At 39.7% G+C, this 20,988-nt stretch overlaps 1 protein-coding gene across 1 annotated transcript in view; it reads left to right on the forward strand.

The window, feature by feature from the left end:
* Nup93 (nucleoporin 93) overlaps positions 1-20,988 on the forward strand; it is a 104,840-nt gene that overhangs the window by 17,673 nt on the left and 66,179 nt on the right. Inside the window, exon 3 of the mRNA XM_036188510.1 lies at positions 16,459-16,576. Coding sequence (XP_036044403.1) covers positions 16,459-16,576 — 118 coding nt within the window. The remainder of the gene's footprint in view (positions 1-16,458; positions 16,577-20,988) is intronic.

The following is a 20,988-nucleotide window of genomic DNA, read 5'->3' on the forward strand; positions in this document are numbered from 1 at the left end:
ATGAACAGTTTTTAAGGCTAATTGGAAAAAAATTGGTAAGTGGTCAGTGTGGAGTGATTCTGTCCGCTCATTGCCAATGACCCCAGAGGCTGCCACCTCTGAAAGGTTTTGAAGTACAGTGCCCTCCAGCTGATTGTACAGTGGGAAGGTGAGTGAGCCCCAGGGGAACAAGACTTTGAGGAAAAATGCTGAGTAATGGGGTCATACAGCATTAGCAGGATGATGGAGTGTTCAGAGGATCCTGGTTGGGCAAAATAAAAACCCAACAAAAAATCAAAACCAAATGCTTTATTTGAGAAATGTGATTTAATGGCTATTTACTGTGTATCAGAAACTTCTTACAGGTTAAGTCTTTGCTTAATGCTCATAGCCAGCATCAAAACTGTGATCCCTACATTATAGTTGGACACCAAAGGTTCAGAGAGGGGGTGGAGAGATGGCTCAGAGGTTAAGAGCACCAACTGCTCTTCCGGAGGTCCTGAGTTCAATTCCCAGCAACCTCATGGTGGCTCACAGCCATCTGTAACGAGATCTGGTGCCCTCATCTGTGTACATAATAAATAAATAAATCTTTAAAAAAAAAAAAAAGGTCCAGAGAGGGCTGGTAACTTCCTCAGGTTATACAGCCGATGAGTGACGAGCCAAGATTCAAACCCAGCGAGACTGACTCTAGCACTCCTGTCTTTCTGGAAGGTTCTTGGAGAGAAGGGTGAAGAGGGTGTTCCTACTGAGAGGTCCAGAAAGTCACTAGGGTTATGTATAATTCAGGAAAATGTCTACGTCTTCATTCTGTGACGTTGAGGAAGATGGGTGTTAATGGAGGCATTGTCTCTTAAGGACTTAGTGAATGTCAAAGTAGCGTGCAGGCTGCATTCCTGTTCTAGCTGTCTGGAGAACTGAGCGACTGGTTGCTCTGTGAAGTCAATAGTATGCTGTGGACGGTCTGGAGTCTTCTCTAGAATCTTATTTTCTTAAACACTAGTTTTGATTTTGTTGACATAGATAAAGACAAGGCTGATGAACCCTGGCAGGTTTCCTGTTTGTTTTTTGTTTTTTTTTAAACAACCCAGCCTTGTAGAAAATACCCAACCAGTCTGTAGATATTTCTACTAACTTGCTTTGCTTGTAGGCTCCAAACTTGTGCTCCTGGCTGCTTGCGGTTCCCCTGATTGAAGCAGGCAGCCTCTGCTTGTGCAAAGATGCTGCAGGAGCAAAAGCCCCTGGATACCCGCTGAGTTGCTATAGTTATAATTTAATTGCATCAGCTTTACAGCCTATTAAGAGCAGAAAGGGAAAATGTTTTCTTGGTAACAATTATCAGTTATATTCTCTTTCTTGTAAATTTCCATTCTTCCTCGTCTCTTCTACCTTAAATTCATTATTTTAGGGAGGAAGGAGTTCGAACGATGAAAGAATGGATATAGGGTGGGGCAGGAGCTTAAAAAGGAATCAGGGCTGATGACTGTATTTTTCCATCTTCTTGATAGGCAAGAATACAAAATATGATGTGAATATTTTAGTACATGCTGGATGAGGGCAGAGAAGAGGACTGAGTAGAGTTGGTTTTTTTTTTTTTTTTTTTTTGTTGTTGTTGTTACATGAAGTAAGTTTTGAAAGAAAATTCTGCCTTTAAGGTCTGAGTTTGGATTGTAGATTTAAGTCTGGCCTGAGTTTTGTGACTTTGTTTTTTTTTAATTTTTAAAAAATGATTCTATATGTATGGGTGTTTTGCCTGCACCACATGCATTTTTATTTTTAAAGAGACAGGCTTTTTTTTTTTTTTTTTTTTTTAAATGGAATCTTACTGTTTCCCAACTGGCCTAGAACATGATACTCTCCTGCCTTGGCCTTCAGTGTAGCTGGGATTACAGGTGTGTGCCAACACTTCCAGCTCTAGGGAATAGATTTGATACCATTTTTGTATGTGTGTTCTTGGTCTTTTAAACATTGTGGATTTTTTTTTTTCAACCCACATAAAGAGTATGCCTGGCATATATAATGCAGGGGTTTTTGAACTGTGGCCCGCTATCTGTTATATCTTACTGGATACTTAGCTTACTTGTTTTATATATTGACTGTGAGTTTTTTGTTTAGCAGAGTTGAGTGATTGCAACAGATTAAATGGCCTGTAAACTGAAATGTTTACTGTCTGTTTCTTACAGGAGAATCTCAGTAACTCCTTGTGTGAGTAATAGAGTAAATGAACACCCATGTGTGTATTTCCATTAAAATACAGAATATCGTCAGTGTTTGTGAGTGTCCTTCATCACTTGTCTCCCCATGGTTTTTCAGCAGAAGTAGATGAATGGATTTTTCCATTAAGACCGAAGCCAAAAAACCTAGAGATGCACAAAGGAAAAAAAATAGTGATCACTCTCTTCCTATAAACTTATCCTCCGAGGTAAATATTGTTACTAATTTGCCTAATCTTTTACAGTTTTCTCCCTATCATGTACATACTAACATGGTTTGGCCAAAGCTGCATAGTCAATAATAATTTTCTTGTGATGATTCTGTGAAGCTGTCTTTTTGGCCACTCTGTGTTTGTTAGGTACAGTGCTGTCATTTAATGTGACGTCAACCCTGTGAAAGCAGTGTCATCTCAGTTCTCTTAAGGAAGGAAGGTCAGATAGTAAGTGGGCAGCTATATGCAGAGTTAGCTTGATTAATAGAAATCCCTCTTGGCATTTGCCATAAGGTACTTTCTGTTCCCAGAGAATTGATGTAGTCACTTTCTGACTTCATTATCAAAGTTTGAAAAGTAGGAGAAGGTAGTGTTGATGATGTCCATGGTTAAAGCTTTGAAAGAAGAGTATTTAAGATTTTTTTCCAGTGAGTACATTGTAGATGAGGATTGACACCCCCCCCCCCCTCATTTTTTTTTTTTCTTTATTCTTTTTTCTAAACCCTGTGTATGTACTAGGAACAGCTTTTGTGTCTTCTTCTCTGGGGACTCTTGGAGACTCAGGTGTGTGACTCCATCTTTTGTGGCTTTCTGATCATGTAGAGCTGTCCAGACTGTTAGAACTGGGACCAGTAAAAGGCAGAGGACTTTGGACTTTTCTATCCTTAAAACCCAAATGTTGGGCTAGAGGTGTAGCTTAGTGGTAGAGCTCTATCATATGAAAAGTTGCTGGTCTAACCATCCCTACCTAGGTCCCCACTTCTGCCAGAGATCTTTTTCCCTTCCTCCTCCTCCCTCATCAGCATCTCTACATAGACAAAGCATACGCTATATGACGTATAGTTCTCATAGGTGCCACTTAGATGAACATTCTCTTCAATTCCAATCGCTACACTACTTATGTTGCCCAGGCTAGCCTGGAACTAAATATGCAGTTCAAGCTGGCCTGTAATTCTTGCCTATCTTAGCCTCTACAGTGCTGGGATTATAAGTAAGAGCTGCCACACCTGTCTCAAAAGCTGGTTTTTCTTTTCTTTTCTTTTCTTTCCTTTTCTTTTCTTTCCTTTTCTTTTCTTTCCTTTCCTTTCCTTTTCTCTTCTCTTCTCTTCTCTTCTCTTCTCTTCTCTTCTCTTCTCTTCTCTTCTCTTCTCTTCTCTTCTCTTCTCTTCTCTCCTCTCCTCTCCTCTCCTCTCCTTTCCTTCCCTTTCTCTTCCCTCCCTCCCTCCCTCCCTTCCTCCCCCCCCTCTCTCTCTCTCTCTCTCTTTCTCTCTCTCTCTCTTTCTCTCTTTCTTTCTTTCAATTTTTGTTTTGTTTTGATTTTGGTTTTTTGAGACAGAGTTTCTCTGTGTATCCCTGACTGCCCTGGAATTTGCTCTGTAGACCAGGCTGGCCTCAAACTCAGAGATCCACCTGCCTCTGCCTCCCAAGTGCTGAGATTAAAGGCATGCTCCACTACCACTACCTGGCAAAAGCTGGCTTTTTAATTCTGGAGTTTTTTACCCTAGAATATGTAAAGTCATTTGAACACTGGATGAACTCTCACATGTCACTTGTGAAGATGTAGTACTATGATATTTAATTAGGAAATAGCTAGCAAAATTGATCCAGCAATTCTGTTTCTAGGGTTCTGTCCCAAAGATCTAGTAGCAAAACTATGAAGTCTACACAAAGATTCATTGTTGCATTATGTGACATAGGAAAAATAGGAAATCATAAGTGTCTTTCATTTGGGTACTAGCTAAATAGATGTGCCAGGTTTGTATACTTGGATACTTTCCAGTAGTACCAAGGAGAAATCATGTACACTACCATGCAATGAATTCAGGTTATTTAATAAACATTTCAAGGTAGAGAAAAATGTCTAAATACTAAAATGTAGTTCAGTAATAGAATGCAGGCTAGCACATGAAAGGTTCTGAGTTGGTCCCTAGTATAGCAACAACAACAACAATAACAAAAGGGTGGGTGGGTAGGTAGGTGTATAGTGCTTTTTCCTTTTGTTTAAGAAAGCAGATAAAAGACATCCTATGTTAGTGGATTGGAAGAGTTTATATTAAGGTATCCATACACCCCATGTTGACCTTATATATTCAGCAAAAACTTAAAATCCCAGCATCTGTGCCTGGAGAGATGGTTCAGCGGTTAAGATTTCTGGCTGCTCTTTTGAGGATCCGGATTCAATTCCTCACAAAACCATCTGTTAATTGCACTTCCAGGGAATCTGATGTCCCCTTCTTGCCTTCAAGGGTACCAGACATGTACAAGGTATACAAACATACATGCAAGCAAAATACCCATACACATTAGATGAAAACAAAAGGTAGAAAAAAAATCCAGCCTCCCAGCTGGCTCCTTTTGAGAAATTGAGGGATTCAAACTACAAGAGCTCTTGCATGGCCAAAACAATCTTTAAAAAAAATGAGGATGAGTGTTTGCCTGCATGTATGTAATACCACATATGTGCCTGATGCTCATTGAATTGAACCCAGATCCTCTAGAAGGGCGAGCGCCAGTGCTCTTAACCACAGAGCCATCTCTCCAGTCCCCAGAACAATCTTTAAAAGACAAGAGAACTGACACTTCAATTCCTAGAAAGCCACAACAATCACCAGGTGTGGTCATCCATAGCTATAATCTCAGCACTGAGGAGCCTAAGGCAGGAGGATAATGAGTTCATGGTCTTTCTGCCTTACTTAGTGAGTTCCAAGATCAACCTGGGCTTCATGATATGACCCTGTGTTTATAAACAAGACCCGCACTAACCAAGATTATGTGGCATAAGGATGGATAAATAGATTGTCGGAATAAAATTACAGGTCTAGATGGGGCTCAGTGGTTGTGTTCTTCCTGAGGATTGGGTTCAGTTCCTAGTACCCACATGGTGGCTTATAAATTATCTGTAACTCCAGCTCCAGGGGATCTGCCACCCTATTTTGGCCTCTAGATGCCAGGTACTCATGAGATGCACATACATACAAGCAGGCAAAACCCTCATACACATAAAGTGAATTAAAAAATGTCAGTAATATCTGTAATCTTAAAACAACTCTAAGAATATTGGGGTTTCCCTTTTCCCCTATTAAAACATAATAGCTGTAATTCCAGAATTATGAGTCTAGAAAGTTTATGTGGTTATGATTTTTTCCCCCAATAAAGGTGTTCAGACCATTAAAGAGTACTCTTTAACAAATCAGGTTGGGGTAACCTGATGTCTATATGCAAAAGAATACAGTTGGCCTCTGTCTCATTCTATACATAAACATGAATTCTAGCTGGACTGTAGGTGTAGATGTAAGAACTAAAATTATAAAACTCTTGGAAGAAAATGTGCACATAAATTTTCCTGACCTCAAGAGGTAGGGATGTAACTCACTTGGTAGAGTGCCCTGGCTTCAGGCCCCAGAATCATTTAAATCTTGGCGGCAGTGGTGACTTGAAGGAGAATGGTCCCCATAGGCTCACATGTTTGAATGCTTAGTCCTCAGTTGGACTGTTTAGGAAGAATTAGGAGGTGTGGCCTTGTTGAAGGAGGTGTGTCACTGGGGGTGGGCTTTGAGGTTCCAAAACCCACACCAGGCCTAGTCTCTCATTGCCTGCTGCCTGCAGATCTGATGTAAGCTCCTAGCTATTCCTGCAGTGCAGTGTTTCCCTGTCTGCTGCTACACTCTTTACCATGGTGGTCATGTGCCCCGGCCAGCAGGGTGTCAATGAGGGGCGACCCACCTGTGGGAGAGAATGAAAGGGAAGGGCGACACAAAGAGACGGACAGCAAGACAGAATTCTGATCAAGCCGCCAATCTTTATTTTTCTCCACATGGCTTATATAGCATAAGGGGGGAAGGGGCAGGAAGGAGGGAAAGGGAAAAGGGGCGTGTAGAACATGGAAGGGGTGCAAGACGTGTGAAGCAGATAGTGCAACTGTGAGATGTCGGCTAAGGTCACTGGTCAGGGGCAGTATATTCTGTTGCTAGGCTGCCTGACCCTGGAATGCTCTTTACCTTCGGTTGTCATTGCACCTGACTGTGGGATGTTCTCTTATCTTGGGAGGCCTCTGGTTACTGCTCTGGGAAGGGGTTTATGAGTTGTTCTTTGGTCTAGCTAGTACTTTCCATGGTTCATGTTTGGTTCCTGACATCTTGGTCCCTAACAGTCATGGACTAACCTGAAACTGTAAGAAAACACCCAATTAAACAATTCCTTTTATAAGTTGCCTTGGTCATGGTGCCTCTTCACATAGAACTTAGTTTATGACTAAGACATGCCTATAATATCAGCACTCTAGAGGTAGAGGCATGAGAGCAGAAATTCAAGGTCATCCTTGTCTGCACAAGTTCAAGGCCAGTCTGGACTACCCAGGTTTCAAACACAAACCAACAAATATTCTTGACCTTAGATTTGGCAGAGCCGTCTAGGATATTAGGCCAATAGGATATATCTAAAAAACAGATCAGTTTAACTTCATCTAAATGAAACATTTGTGCTTCAAATGCAAATATCAAGAAAGAAATATGTTTTAGGGAAAAACTACTTGCCATATATTTAAATGTTAAGGAACTCTTGTGGTTGTTTTAAAGAAAATGGTCCCCAAATGGAATGGCACTATTAGGAGGTGTGGCTTTCTTGGAGTAGGTGTAGCCTTGTTGGAAGAAGTGTGTCTCTGTCAGGGTGGGTTTTGAGGTTTCCTTTGCTCAAGCTACTCTCAGTGTGGTAGACAGTTCACTTCCTGTGACCTGCAGATCAAGATGTAGAACTCTCAGCTCATTCTCCAGCACCATGCCTGTCTGCACACCACCATGTTTCCCACCATAATGATAATGGACTAAAGCTCTGAAACTGTATGCTAGCCTCAATTAAATTTTTTTTTTTATAAGAGTTGCCATGGTCATGGTGTCTTTTAACAGCAATAGAAACCTTAACTAAGACAAACTTTTATTCAGAGTTTTTAAAAATTTATTTTCTCTGTGTGAGTGTGTGTTTATTTGTGTCTGTGTGTTTGTGCATGTGCATGCATGCATGTGTATGTATGTTTGTGTGGGAGTCAGAGGACAACTTGCCAGGGATCAAACTCAGGTCAAGGTTGGTGGCAAGTACATCCAGTGGGTACACTAAGTCAACTCACTGTAGTTGGTCCTTCCTTTCTTTCTTTCTTTCTTTCTTTCTTTCTTTCTTTCTTTCTTTCTTTCTTTCTTTCTTTCTTCTTTCCTCCCTCCCTCCCTCCCTCCCTCCCCTCTCTCCCTCCCTCCCTCCCTTCTCTCTCTCTCTCTCTCCCTTCCTTCCTTCCTTCCTTCCCTCCCTCCCTCCCTCCCTCCCTCCCTCCCTCCCTCCCTCCTTCTTTCTTTCTTTCTTTCTTTCTTTCTTTCTTTCTTTCTTCTCTTCTTTCTTCTCTCTCTCTCTCTCTCTCTCTCTCTCTCTCTCTCTTTTTAATTTTTTGTGTCCCACCACCCAGCTTCCAAATTAATCACAAGGAGGCTAATTATTACTTATAAATGCCCAGCCTTAGCCTGACTTATTACTAGCCAGCTTTTCTTAACTTAAATTATCCTGTCTATCTTTTTCCTCTGGGCTTTTATCTTTCTATATTCTATATACTATTCTTTACTTTTTTTTTTTCAAGACAGAGTTTCTCTGTAGCTTTGGAGGCTGTCCTAGAACTTGCTTTGTAGACCAGGCTGGCCTTGAACTCACAGAGATCCACCTGCCTCTGCCTCCCGAGTGCTGGGATTACAGGCGTGCGCCACCACCGCCCGGCCCTTTCTTTACTTCTTACCCCATGGCTGCTTGTGTAGCTGGGTGGCTGGCCCCTCGAGTCCTCCTCCTTTTCTTGATCCTCCTATTTATTTATTCTCTCTGCTTGCCAGCCCTTTCTCCTATCTTCTTATGGCTGTTCAACTCTTTATTAGACCAATCATGTGTTTTAGACAGGCAAATTAATACAGTTTCACAGTGTTAGACAAATGCAGCATAAAAGAATGCAACACATCTTTGCATCATTAAACAAATATTCCACATCATAAACAAATGTAACACATCTTTAACTAGTATTCTACAACAAATCACTGGCCCATGTTTTCTTTTTAGCCTTTTAGAATTTAATCATAAAAAAGACAACTTAATTTTAAAATGGCATAGCATTGTCTAATAAGTGTCATAAGGTACCAGAGAAGTACATGTCAAAGCTACAGTATGAAGCTATACCACTTCATACCTACCAGGAGGGTTCTAATAAAAAAGACATGTAAATAGCATTAGTGAGAATGTGCAGAAAGTTGAAATGAATCTGGATGAGTCTTCCTTCATGCACAGTTGGTGGAAATGTAAAGTAGTTCTGCCTCTTTGGAAGATAGTTCAGAGTTCCTCAAAAGGGCATGCAGTTACCATATAACCCAGCGATTCTGTTTTTAGGTATAAATCCAAGAGATGTAAACATGTCTACACAAAACTTGTACGTTAATTTTAATGGCAGGTGTCAACTAGCTGATGAATATGTGCACAAAATGTGGCATAGCCATGTAATAGGATCTTATTTGTCAAGAAAAGGGCATGAGGTATGATTTAACATATGTTCGACATGGATAACCCTAAAAGTTTAAGTCAAAGAAATTGGTTACAAAAGATTGCATATTGTATGGCTCTGTTTGGGTGATGTCCTGAATAGGCAAATCTGCAGAAAAAGGAAGATAAATGAGGGCTGCCATATTTAGGGCAAGTGAATGGGGAAGTGGGAACTGATTTCTGACAAGTAGAGGTTTTCTTTTGGGAACAATGAAAATGTTATACAATTGACTATAATGATGGTTGGATAACCCTGAGTATACTTTAAAAAGTCTCCACTGAATGTTATACTGTGAGTGGATGGATTATATAATAAGAGAATTATATCACAAGCTCTTTTTGGAGAGTAAGTGATACAAATGTATGTAAATATTTGCTGATTTTAAAAAAGGAAATGCTTTAAAGATACTTACTATTTGTCTTAATTGAACATGGTTAAGACAGACAGGGAAATGACTCTTGTTAAGGAAGTTTTTTCCCCACAGATAACTAGAAATAGAAGAGGCATAGTACACCACAAGGCCCTCCAAGTGAGAACTGGGATTGTTTGGGAGACAGATGGGTCATACTGTTGAAGGAGCTGATCTAGAATGCTATAATTTCAAAAGTTGAAGTCTTGAAATCCCAAGTCCCCCAGACTGTAATCCTGGTTTTGGAAAGGCTGCCTCATGAGAAGTACAAAGCTGAGCTCTTTAGAAAGGATTGGCCATGCAGTACAGTGATGATGGGAACTTCATGTAAAAATACATCATTCATCAGCGTTTGCATTTTCTTTCAGCTGATAAAATTCCAGGAGGTTTTACTAAATGAAAGCCACATTTGCTTGAAGAAGCCAGCAGCTACTAACTGCCTCAAAAATAATTATGTGCATGGTAGGATGAGAGGCATCTCGACAGTGGTGCTAGTTTGATTGCTTGTATTATTTCTGCCAAATTTGTGGTCTGTATATAAGTGTGGTGCAGATTGGATTTATGTCTGTGGACCCAAATTAACACAGAAGCATAGCACAGAAGAAGGGAAGACATCATAGGGGATGCTTTTGTTGGTATATATCATAGAATAAATTTTTAAAAAACAAGCAGAAAAATAGGTTATCCATCATGCTATTTCATATGACTGCAATTATAAAGTTGCATGTACCACCTGCCAGTTACAATGAGATATAAATAAAGTGCTTTTATTTGATATTTGTGGATTGAACTTAGGGCTTTAATGCAAGCTAAGCAGGTACTATACTACTGAGCTGATATATGTAGCCCCTGATAGATGCTTATACGTTTTGCCTTTTTAAAAAAATGATTTAAAAAAATACGTGCATTGGTGTTTTGCCTGTATGTATGTCTGTGTGAGGGTGTTGGATCCCCTGGAACTAGAGTTAACAGACAGTTGTGAGCTGCCGTGTAGGTGCTGGGAATTGAACATGGGTCCTCTGGAAGAGCAAACTGCTCTTAACCACTGAGCCACCTCTCCAACACACATTTTTCCTTTCTGACCTATTTATTTGTGAATATGATTTTGTCTATAACATTGTGTCTTAGTCACTCACTGTTCTGTTGCTGTGAAAAGACACCATGACCAAGGCACCTCCCTTCCCCAATACAGGGTTTCTCAGTATAGCACTGGCTGTCCTGGAACTCCTCCTGTAAACAATGCTGGCCTTGAACTTAGAGGTCCTCCTGCCTCTGCCTCCCGAGTACTGAGATTCAAGGTGTGTGCTACTACACCTGACCTGCCAAGCAAACTTTTAGAAAAGAAAGCTTTTAATTGGAGGCTTGCTTACAGCTTCAGAGGCTTAGTCCCTTATCATCATAATGGGGAAAATGTGGTACTGGAAAAGCAGCTGAGAGCTTTCCATTCTTATCTGCAAGCATGCAGAGGGAGAGACTGGGTTTGGCATGAGTTTTGGAAACCTCAAAGCTCACCCTCAGTGACACACTTCCTCTAACACGGCCACACCTCCTAATCCTTCTCAAATAGTGCCATTCTCTGATGACTAAACATTCAAATATATGAGCCTATGGGAGGCCATTCTTATTCATACCACCACACAGTTGTAGTATATTTGTTTACATTTGAATATAGCTTATTCATAATGTTTTATAAAGTCACCCATGAAATATTCTCATGCTGTTATATGTTTCTCAAATAACTCCTCTTTTAAAAAGAGAAATTAGCTGGGTGTGGTAGTGCACACCTATAGTCCCAGGAGAAACATTCCAGGACAGCCAGGGTTGCATGAAACAAACAGCAACCTGTCTCAAACAAACAAAATAGCAATAAGAACCCCTGGGTTCAACACACACACACACACACACACACACACACACACACACACACACACACACTGGGGGGGGGGCAGGCAGGCAAAATAAATGACTTTTGTGGTTGTTATTTTAAAACAAGGTCTCATGTAGCCCAAGCTGACCTCAAGCTCTGTAAAAGGGGATGACCCTGAACCTCTGCCTCCCAAATGCTAAGATTACAGGTGTATACCTCTGTGTCATTATACCTGACTCCAGTGAATCTCTTTTATGTTCTTTAAATTAATTTTTTTCAGAATTATATTTTTGGTATTTTGATCTTTTGAGATTTTGGTATTCAGGGTTATGATTGTATAGGGTTGTGGTTTTTGGGATTATAGCCCAAACCCAATCAAGAGGCAGCTAGAGCAAGGGCAGGGACTTTGACTGTGGTTTCTGTAGAAGAGCAGGGTAAATATGATGAGAATTGGTTAGTGTGGGGAATATTAGTAGTCTGAGGTCTAGGGTTACTATTGCTGTGAGCAGACACCATGACCAAGGCAAATTATAAAAGGAACTTTTTAAATGGGGCTTGCTTATATTTTCAGAGGGTTAGCTCATAACTATCATGGCAGGGTGCCTGACAGCAGGCAGGTATGGCACAGGAGCCGTAGCTCCTGTGTAGGCCAAAACACATTAGCAGTCATGGTAGCGAGCCTTTTGGCATGGGAAAAGGAGATACAGTTAGAACATCTGAAGTAAACCTAGAATTCAGTGTTCTTGAATTTGAATGGAAAGCAATAATATTAATTCATGTTGTAATTTATCTCAGCAAAACCAAAAACTCCATTTCTAACTCTGCTGTTGAAGAGACCTGGGAGTAATACACAATCCTGGTTGCCCAGAGAATTATCTATAAAGTCCTTTAAAGGTAACTAGGGCTCTTTGTAGAGTTAGCTGATCCATTGGTCTCTATTTAAGACATACGTGAAACATCTTGCCATGTCAGGTGGCAAAGTTATAAAGACTTTCTGGAGTCATTTCAGAAAGAACTCAGAAAGCAGTACTTATTTATACATGTGAGTAGTGGTTTAATATATGTAAGGTTCTGGGTTTAACCCCAACACCATAAGCCCCAAAACATCCCCACCATACACCAACACAATAAAATAAAATAAAATAAAATAAAACTTTAAAACTTTGAAACAAACTTGAAGAGGCTTTTCTTTTCCTTTTTTTTTTTAGTTGTGAGCTGCCATGTGGGTGCTGGGAATTGAACCTGGGTCTACCGGAAGAACAGCCACTTCTCCCAACCACTAAGCCATCTCTCCAGCCCATGAACAGGCTTCTACTGGCCATTGGTGAGACAATTTGAACATCTGAAGAATAAGACATACATTAGGAGGTTAGAGAGATGGCTCAGCATTAAGAGCAACTGGCTGCTCTTCAGAGGACCCAGCACCCACATGGCAACAACTCACAACCATCTCTAACTCTAGTTCCAGGGGATCTGGCACTCTCTTCTGGCCTCCATGGCATCATGTACACATGTGGTGCACAGACATACATGCAGGCAAACACTCATACATCTAAAATAGAAATAAATCTTAAAAAAACTTTTAAAATGTAGTAGGTTGAAGCATATCATATGTGTTTTAGTTTATCCATTTAAATTGATACTAAAATAAAAATCAGTCATGTTGAAGGATATTAGCTAACCAGCTCACTATTCAGGGTGATCACATAGTTGATGACAGGATTTGTAAAGGTAGAAATAGAACGCCACTGTTTAAGCCATAAGCACAGCTGAGTCTAAGCAGTGGGCATCAGTGTCTACAGACATTCCGCATCTCTGAATGGAAGTATGACTAGAACAGGTAACAACAACATAGTGGCGCCTGCATCTACTCAGAATTTGTCTTTGCTGCTCGGGTTGTACTCTTTGTATCAATAACCTAAGTGTCAACCACAAAGTTTTGAAGTGAATGTCAAGCTCTATTCCAGAGCTGTTGACTCAAAACCAGTATTTTAACAAGTTAGGTGATTCATGTGTATGATTAAATCTGAGTTACATTGTTTTACAAGGCACGTCCAAACTCTTCCACAAAGAAATTAGAAGGAAAAAAAAAAATGAGATGGAGGGGAAAAACCTATAAAGGAAAAAAGATTTAGAAAGCATACCAGTCATCCATAAGATCTTACTTGGCACTCATTTAGATGAACACAAATCTTCAAATTATGAAACAGTCAAAACATATCTTCAATCTACCATAATTTATTCCAAAATAATCTGGTAGTAGAAAATAGGTGGGGCAAGTGGGATAGGATTGATCATGTCCTATGGGTAGTTGAAACTGAGTGACAGGTACAAAGAAATTGAATATTTTAATTTTGTATTTTACCATTTTTTTTTATAATAGCCAGAAAAGAGAGACTTACTAGGATAGTATAATCATAAAAGAAGTATTGGTGAGGATGTGGGAATTGTTTATTGCTGAATACAAAATGGTGTGGCTGCTTTGGAAAATGGTCTGTGTTCTTCACAAGACTGAAGAGAATTTTGATTTAACCTTGCAGCTCTGCTCCAATGTTTATATCCAAGAGAAATGTAAACATTCTTGCAAAACCTGTGCATTGGTGTTCTTGGCAACATTTTTCACAAGAGTAAAAAATCTTAGAAGCAGCCCAATGCCCACTGATTGATTAATGGATACATGAAATAAGATATGGTATAAAATACAATGAATTCTTAATATCTACCCCAGATAGATGACCCGCAAAAGCATTATACTAAGAGGAAAACACCAGTCACAAAAGACTTGTATTATTCCATTTATATGCATTGTCAAGATCTCATGAGGGGAAAAGGGAGACATTTCTCATGATAGGGCTTTCTTTTGGGGATGATGAAAATATTCTAAAATTGCTGATGGTGATGATTATATACTTCTGTACAAATATATTAAAATTACTGAATTGTATGTACACTGTAACTGATGGGTTTTGTGGTAAGCAAATTCATATCAGTAGAGCTGTTGTAAAAGGAGGGAGAACATTATACTAATGTTCTTCTTTGCCCAGGAGTAATCAAAATAGGTCTTTGAGAAGAGGTTTGTGTATGTGATCTTGATGTTCAGCCAGGTGATAAGCACCGTAGAAGGTAATTATTAAGGCTTGTTAGGAGAGAGATGGGCTGCCTGTCAGATATGTTCGCTTAGAAGGGAAGCCCCAGGGATGTTGTCCTAGTTGACTCAAAGCAATTAAGAATCTATAGGGAGGAACTGTCTGAATAAGCATAATTTATTTCATTATATTTACCAGAATACAGCTAAGCATAGAGTAACTCTTTTTCTTCTTTGAGAAAACTGTTAGATTGTGATTGAAAACTCTTGACTTACACTTATAGGTGTTAAGTGTGCTCCCAAATGTCTTAATGGCAGTAGCCTCCCTTCCTCCTCTTCCATCTCCATCATTGTCTTTGACCTCATTTGTTTTGGCTTTCTAGCTTCTTACTCAAGGTGAAAACATACTTTGTTGGTGACATTTTGGAGTCACCAAATCACAATACAAAAATGGTGATCTAAATAACCTAACTAGTTAGTTAGGCATGTAGGCACATTTTCTGTTTCTTGAGTTGAAAGGCACAAAAGCAAGACTTCCAAAAACAAAACCATACACACAAAAAAAGGAGGCTGGTGTAGGCAGAGTTTTCCTGTCCTGGGAGCCACTCCCAAATAACCAACATAAAGACTTAATTATAAATGCTCAGCCAATAGCTCAGGCTTGTCACTAGCTAACTTTTACCCATATTTAAATTAACCCATATTTCTTGTTTATGCTCGGTACCACGTGGCTCGGTACCTTTTCTCTGTACGGCATGCCCATCTTGCTTCTCCCTGCATCTGCTGGCAATTCCTCTGACTCCACCTTTCTTCCTTCCAGCATTTTCTCTGTGTCAGGCTATCTCACCCAATCTCTTCCTGCCCAGCTATCGGCCAATCAGCTTTTTATTAACAACGAGAGCAGTACATATTCATAATGTACAGAAAGATTATTCCACAGCAGTCTGGAGAGATGGCTTAGAGGTTAAAAGCACTGCTTGCCCCCAGAACACCTGAGTTTGCTTTCCAGCACCCCTGTCAAGTGGCCTGTGAATCCAGCTCTAGTAGATCTAATGATCTTCATGGGCACTGATGTACACATGGCATTTGTGCACACATCAGTGAATAAAAATAAAAATAAATCTCAACATAAATGCTGACCTAACTTGCCCAAGTCTCTTTCTTTCAGAGAGCTTTAGATACTAGTCAAGATATGTTTCTTGTTTTGATTTTTGAGAGAAGGGCTCTTTATAATCCAGACTAGCCTTGAGCTTATAGTCTTCTGGTTTAGCCTTTTTAACTGATGTACAGTTTCATACTGGACTATCTATTTATTTATTTTATATTTTAAATTGGTTCATTGTTTTGTTGCCTAGAGAGGAGAAATGAAGTTGTCTATATTCCCATTTCTCTTCAAAGCTTTTATTGTTCAGAAAACAGCCTGCTGTATTCTTGGCTGAGAGGGAATTTGAAGGTGTAGTAGCATGGTACCTGCATTTTGAAGACAAGCCATACAGAACTAGCCTTTGATTGTTTTGACTACCCCTGAGCGAGCTATCTGCTGCCCCAGACAGTTTAACATTTGGACCTGGGTACTCCTGGGTTAAAATGCCCTTTGCTGGCTTTGTTTTCAGAAGCTGTTAAATGTGGAGTGGTGGTGAAGAGTTTGTATTCTAGATCTAGGATGGATTACCTGGGTCCACCATATCCTGGCCCTCTGTAACTTTGGACAAGTTGGTTAGTCTTTTTATGCCTTAGCTTCCCATTTCCAAAACAGGAGTGAATAATTAATCTACCTCAAGGGGTTCCTGAAAGTGTTTGGAACTGACTATGGTGTTGGTATTATTCCTTCTGTAATGACGTGCTCCCTCTAATTCAGTCACTACCAAAACTTGGATATCTTACTCCCAAATGCAGTGTGTGTCTGCTGTTTCAGTTTGTAGAACGTTATGGGCAGATAAGAAATCAAGCATACAGAAGCACCTGGCCAGAAGATGGAAGGAAGTGTTCCAGTCAGGTGCTCTACCATTTGCTCTGGTCTCTTCCTCTACTCCAAGATAGGAGGTTTTGAATGAAAACAACTCCAGTATTTTATGGCATGTATTACATACTTAATATTACTTTCTCTCTCTCTGTCTTCCTGCCCTACATCCCCATATAGATCAGTTCTTCTCGGGTCACGGGGACTTGACATATCCCACATCTCCCAGAGATTGGAGAGTCTGAGTGCAGCGACCACTTTTGAACCTCTTGAGCCTGTGAAGGACACAGACATTCAGGTAAGAGCTGCCAGCTGCAGGTGCAGCCTGGAGCATGTACCCAGGCTGTAGGCTTGAACCTTTCTTCACCAATTGAGTTAAGACTGCCACTTTCTTCATTAATTTTTTTCTTACCCAGCTACTAAAAGAACAGGGTGACTCAGATTTGGAGATACAGAAGGGGACCGTTGGGTTGTTTTCAGAGTGCTCTTTGTGGCTAAATTTAAGAAAGCAATTCCAACCTGTACTTTTTAGATAATTCTGGTTCTGAGCACAGATTTCACTTCCTGACTTGGGTTTAATCCGAGGCACAGAGACAGGAGTCATTAGGTTTCTCTTGCTTGCTCTGCTGGATCTCAGATAACTTTACTATTTGTTCACATTTCTTTTTGCATCTTGCTTGTATTGGAACTTAAAGTGCTATTTACTGAAATCAACTCAGTGATTTCCAGGAAGTATTTGGCTGCATTAGTGATACCAGGAAATGGCCTAATAGAGCACCCCAATCTCATTGAGCCCGACATGCCACTACTGCTGATTGCTGTTTTAATCTAATCAGAAACTGCTGTAAACTTGTTAAGGAGAAACCTCATGGTTGGTTTGGTGGAGGAGTGAGAGCACAGCCTGGAGAGCTGGGCCGGGCCCTTTGCGTTGGTTTACCTGTTCCTGTTTTTGTTTGTTTGCTCGATGGGACCCACTCTTATGTGGTCTGGCCTCAAGTGATCACGATCCCCCAACTTCTGAGTAGTGGGGACTGGGCCACCGCCAACCTTGATTTCCTTTGAAATAAAAAAGATTCAGGTCCCACAAAGGCAGGTCCAGGAAGAAATGGGTGGTAATTGTGTGCTCTATGAGCTGGGCCTAATTTGATACTGTATCTCTAAACCCGTTGAAGACTCATGATAGTTCATCTGATGACTACATTTCTGAATTTAATCTAATTTGAAAACCTGTACTTTTGAGGGCAGACTAGAAATCACTGATATTCATGATTTCTTCCATTATTGATACGTTCCCAGAATAGGAAAACACAGAGGTTTTATTTTGCTTTTATAACAAACATTACCTAATCTCAAGTGCAATTGATAGAGTTCTGTGATAATGCTTTTAACATTGATGACATGGCATGAATGGGACAGAACTCAAATACTATGAATAATCAACATGTATTTTGGGAACTGGTTCTGGCTGTAGGGTTAAGAGTTATTATCTCTTCTAACCATTTGCTTAATGTAAGAACATCCTCCTTCAGCGCCCATTAGATGGTTTCCTAGCAATGTATGCTCAGTCACATCAGAAAGAATTTTTTAATTTGAAATGATTGCTGTGAGTTTTATTTAGTCCTGTGTAGGGAAATCTTTGAACTTTAAAACTAAACTAGTTTTAGTTTTTAGAATTTCCCCTCTTATTTGGACTTTACTATAATAGCTTTAAAATGCAAAATAATTACTTCAAGACCATTGTGTGTTTGCCCACAGTAAATTGATGGTTTTAATTACGATAATGTGGCTCAGTTGATTTCAACCTGTGGGTTGTTCCAACCTCTTTGCGGGTGTGTGTGTGTGTGTGTGTGTGTGTGTGTGTGTGTGTGTGTGAGAGAAATGTCCCTTTCACAGGGGTCACATACCAGATGTTTACATTACAATTCATAACAGTAGCAAAATTACAGTTATGAAGTAGCAAAAATAATAATTTTATGGTTGGGGGTCAGCACGTGATGAGGAACTGTATTAAAGAGTTGCGACATTAGGAAGGTTGAGAACTACTTATTGTGCTTACACTTGATGTAAGTCCAGCAGTGTCATGTTGGAACCTGATTAATGTAGCGCCACTATTAGTGTTGAGTGTTCCTCTTTTCTCTTTTTCTTCTGGTGTGTCTTGGTTGTGGATAGTAGTAAAATTGGACATCCTCAGTTGCTTGGTTTAGAAGTCAAGTATAGCTGGTGGTCTGTTTCCATTCACATATCATATACTTGATAGAATTACAAGTGTGAGTTACTACATCCTGCTTGATTGGCTTTTGTATTGATATATGAACTTTTGTATATAAAATGGTGAATTTTTTTTTAGTCAAGAATATACTATACCATAACCCCGAAGGCCAAGTATTAGAGTAGAACTGTCATGTGTGTTCCTAAGATCCTGAATGCACTGTTGTGAAAGAAGGGCTGGTACATTCTCTGACAGATGCTGGTCAGGACCTCACTGCTTGTTTGTTGTCTTATAAGCTCAGAAGGCATTTTTCCATGTGCATACTGTCTCTTTCTATTTGGTAAACATTGATTATATTTCCTTCTGTTTCTAATGGACCTTGAAATTAATATGGGTTTTGTTTTTATTGTTTTGTTTGTCCTAATCAATGATGCTGGCATGCATTGAGAATACATTTTTAAAAAGTTGCTGTGGCCAGCAACGGTAATATGTCTTGGAAACCACTTAAATATACATATGAATGATACTTAATAGAATTTTTGAAAATGTTTATTGATTTTATTTTTGGAAACAGTCATAAAGAAGGCCTACAAATTTGTGTAAGAGCAATAATGGACTAGGACATAACTGCTGAATTGACTATACTGGGCTAATCAAAGTAACTTTGTAGTACATGGGCACGAGGTTTACAGAGACTCACTTGCTCTTCAGTCTTGACCAAAAAAAAAGAGAAGGGTTGCATGTCTTCACCATGATCTGAACAGATCTCATGGATCATATAATAACAGTAATTTATGTTGGTTTCACATAGTTGTATTCTGGGCTTTTCACTACATTGCATGTATATTTCAGTAAAGCTATGCAGAGATAGCCTGTTCAGACCACAAAAATGGGAGCTACATTTCCCAGTGTTAAAGCTGTAATATTTCTAAATGGCATTAAACCAGCATTTCAATAATTGCACCTAATTACCAGAAACTAGTATTAATAGGTGCCCTAGAACAATGGGAATTTATTCTTTTACATTTTTGAGTTCTGAAATTTGAAATCAAATGTTGGCACCATTGTGTGCCGTCCAGAGCTTTAGGGGAGAAGCCCTCCTCCAGATTTTGGTGGTTTCTCATTTCTTGGTTTGTGGCAGCGTCTCATTCTCCCACTCTGCCTTTATAGGTTCTTCCTGGTGTCAAGAGTGAAATTACCATGTCAGTTCACATGATCCATCTTAAAGCACCATTGAAAAAAGGAAAGGCAGGTGCATTCATTGGATGATTTCATCTCGAGATCCTCAACTTAGTCACATTAACAAGGAAGATTATGTTTACAAGTTCTCAGGGTTAAGTTTTGAGCATTTCTTTCTGGGAACATTCTTCAACCCGGTATGCTATAGTGCCAGAAATGTTTAATCTTTTTTTTTTTTTTTTTTTTTTTTTGGAGCTGAGGACTGAACCCAGGGCCTTGCAGTTGCTAGGCAAGCGCTCTACCACTGAGCTAAATCTCCAAACCCCGAAATGTTCAGTTTTTCACTCAAAATCACGAAACATCTTCAGCTGAACTCCATGGAAAGTACTGGAGTGAGCACTTAGAGCTAGCTGTCCTTATGACTAGGCCAACAAGGCCAGTGCACCCAAGTTTTCTCTTGGGGCTTTTAGGAAGTGAGGCTGACCACACACATTTCGATTCCCGAGTTCAGTGCCACGAGTTCTGTCCAAACAGGTCACCAAACAATAATGTGTTAGAAAAATGTCAGTCCAGACCATTTCAAGTACAGTCTGCTGCTTATAACACATGAGACCAGAAAGCTCTCCTACTTCTTTACCTTCATAGGGTTAGCAATGTAGCCTTTGGTCTCCTGGTACTACTACGTAGCCCATGCTGACCTCCCACTTCATAATCTGTCTTAATTAACAGATTACGTTTTATAAGAGTTAAGGGGAAGCAAGTATTAAATAAAGGATACATTATCATGAGAACATTAAGTCAGGAAACTGATATGTCGCATGTACAGCATTGGTGTTGAGATGCTTGTTAAGCCATTTGCTTCCCACACTGTATTTATGATAAAATATTCACTGTTGTTCTTCTTTTTCTGTTCTTGGAAATGTAGAGTATGCTCAGACCACTCAGTTTATTTTTTAAACAGTAAGAAGAGAAACTGAATGTCTTTGTGAGTTTAAAAATCAATGCTGTAACCCCTTATCATCCAAATTGTTATTTTCAGTTTTTTTGATTTTTCTATCTTGAGAAAGACAGTACCATTTAAACACAGCTATATAAAACATGAAAGAGGAAAAGAAGCTGTGGTGCTCACTAATTGTGTGTTTGGAACAGGTTGCAGAAATCCTGTGCAGTTTGCTGGAGATAGTGTTGGATTTGCCAGAATGATTGGCATGATGAGTAGCAGCTCTTTGGGAACATTACTGGGTAAATATTAATTCTGTAAAAGAAGAACAGCTGGAAACGTCCTCTAGTCTGAATTAGTTGAGGGCAAGTACAGTCGGAGT

Source organism: Onychomys torridus, chromosome 5, assembly GCF_903995425.1.
Source record: "Onychomys torridus chromosome 5, mOncTor1.1, whole genome shotgun sequence".
Taxonomy (NCBI): Eukaryota; Metazoa; Chordata; class Mammalia; order Rodentia; family Cricetidae; genus Onychomys; species Onychomys torridus.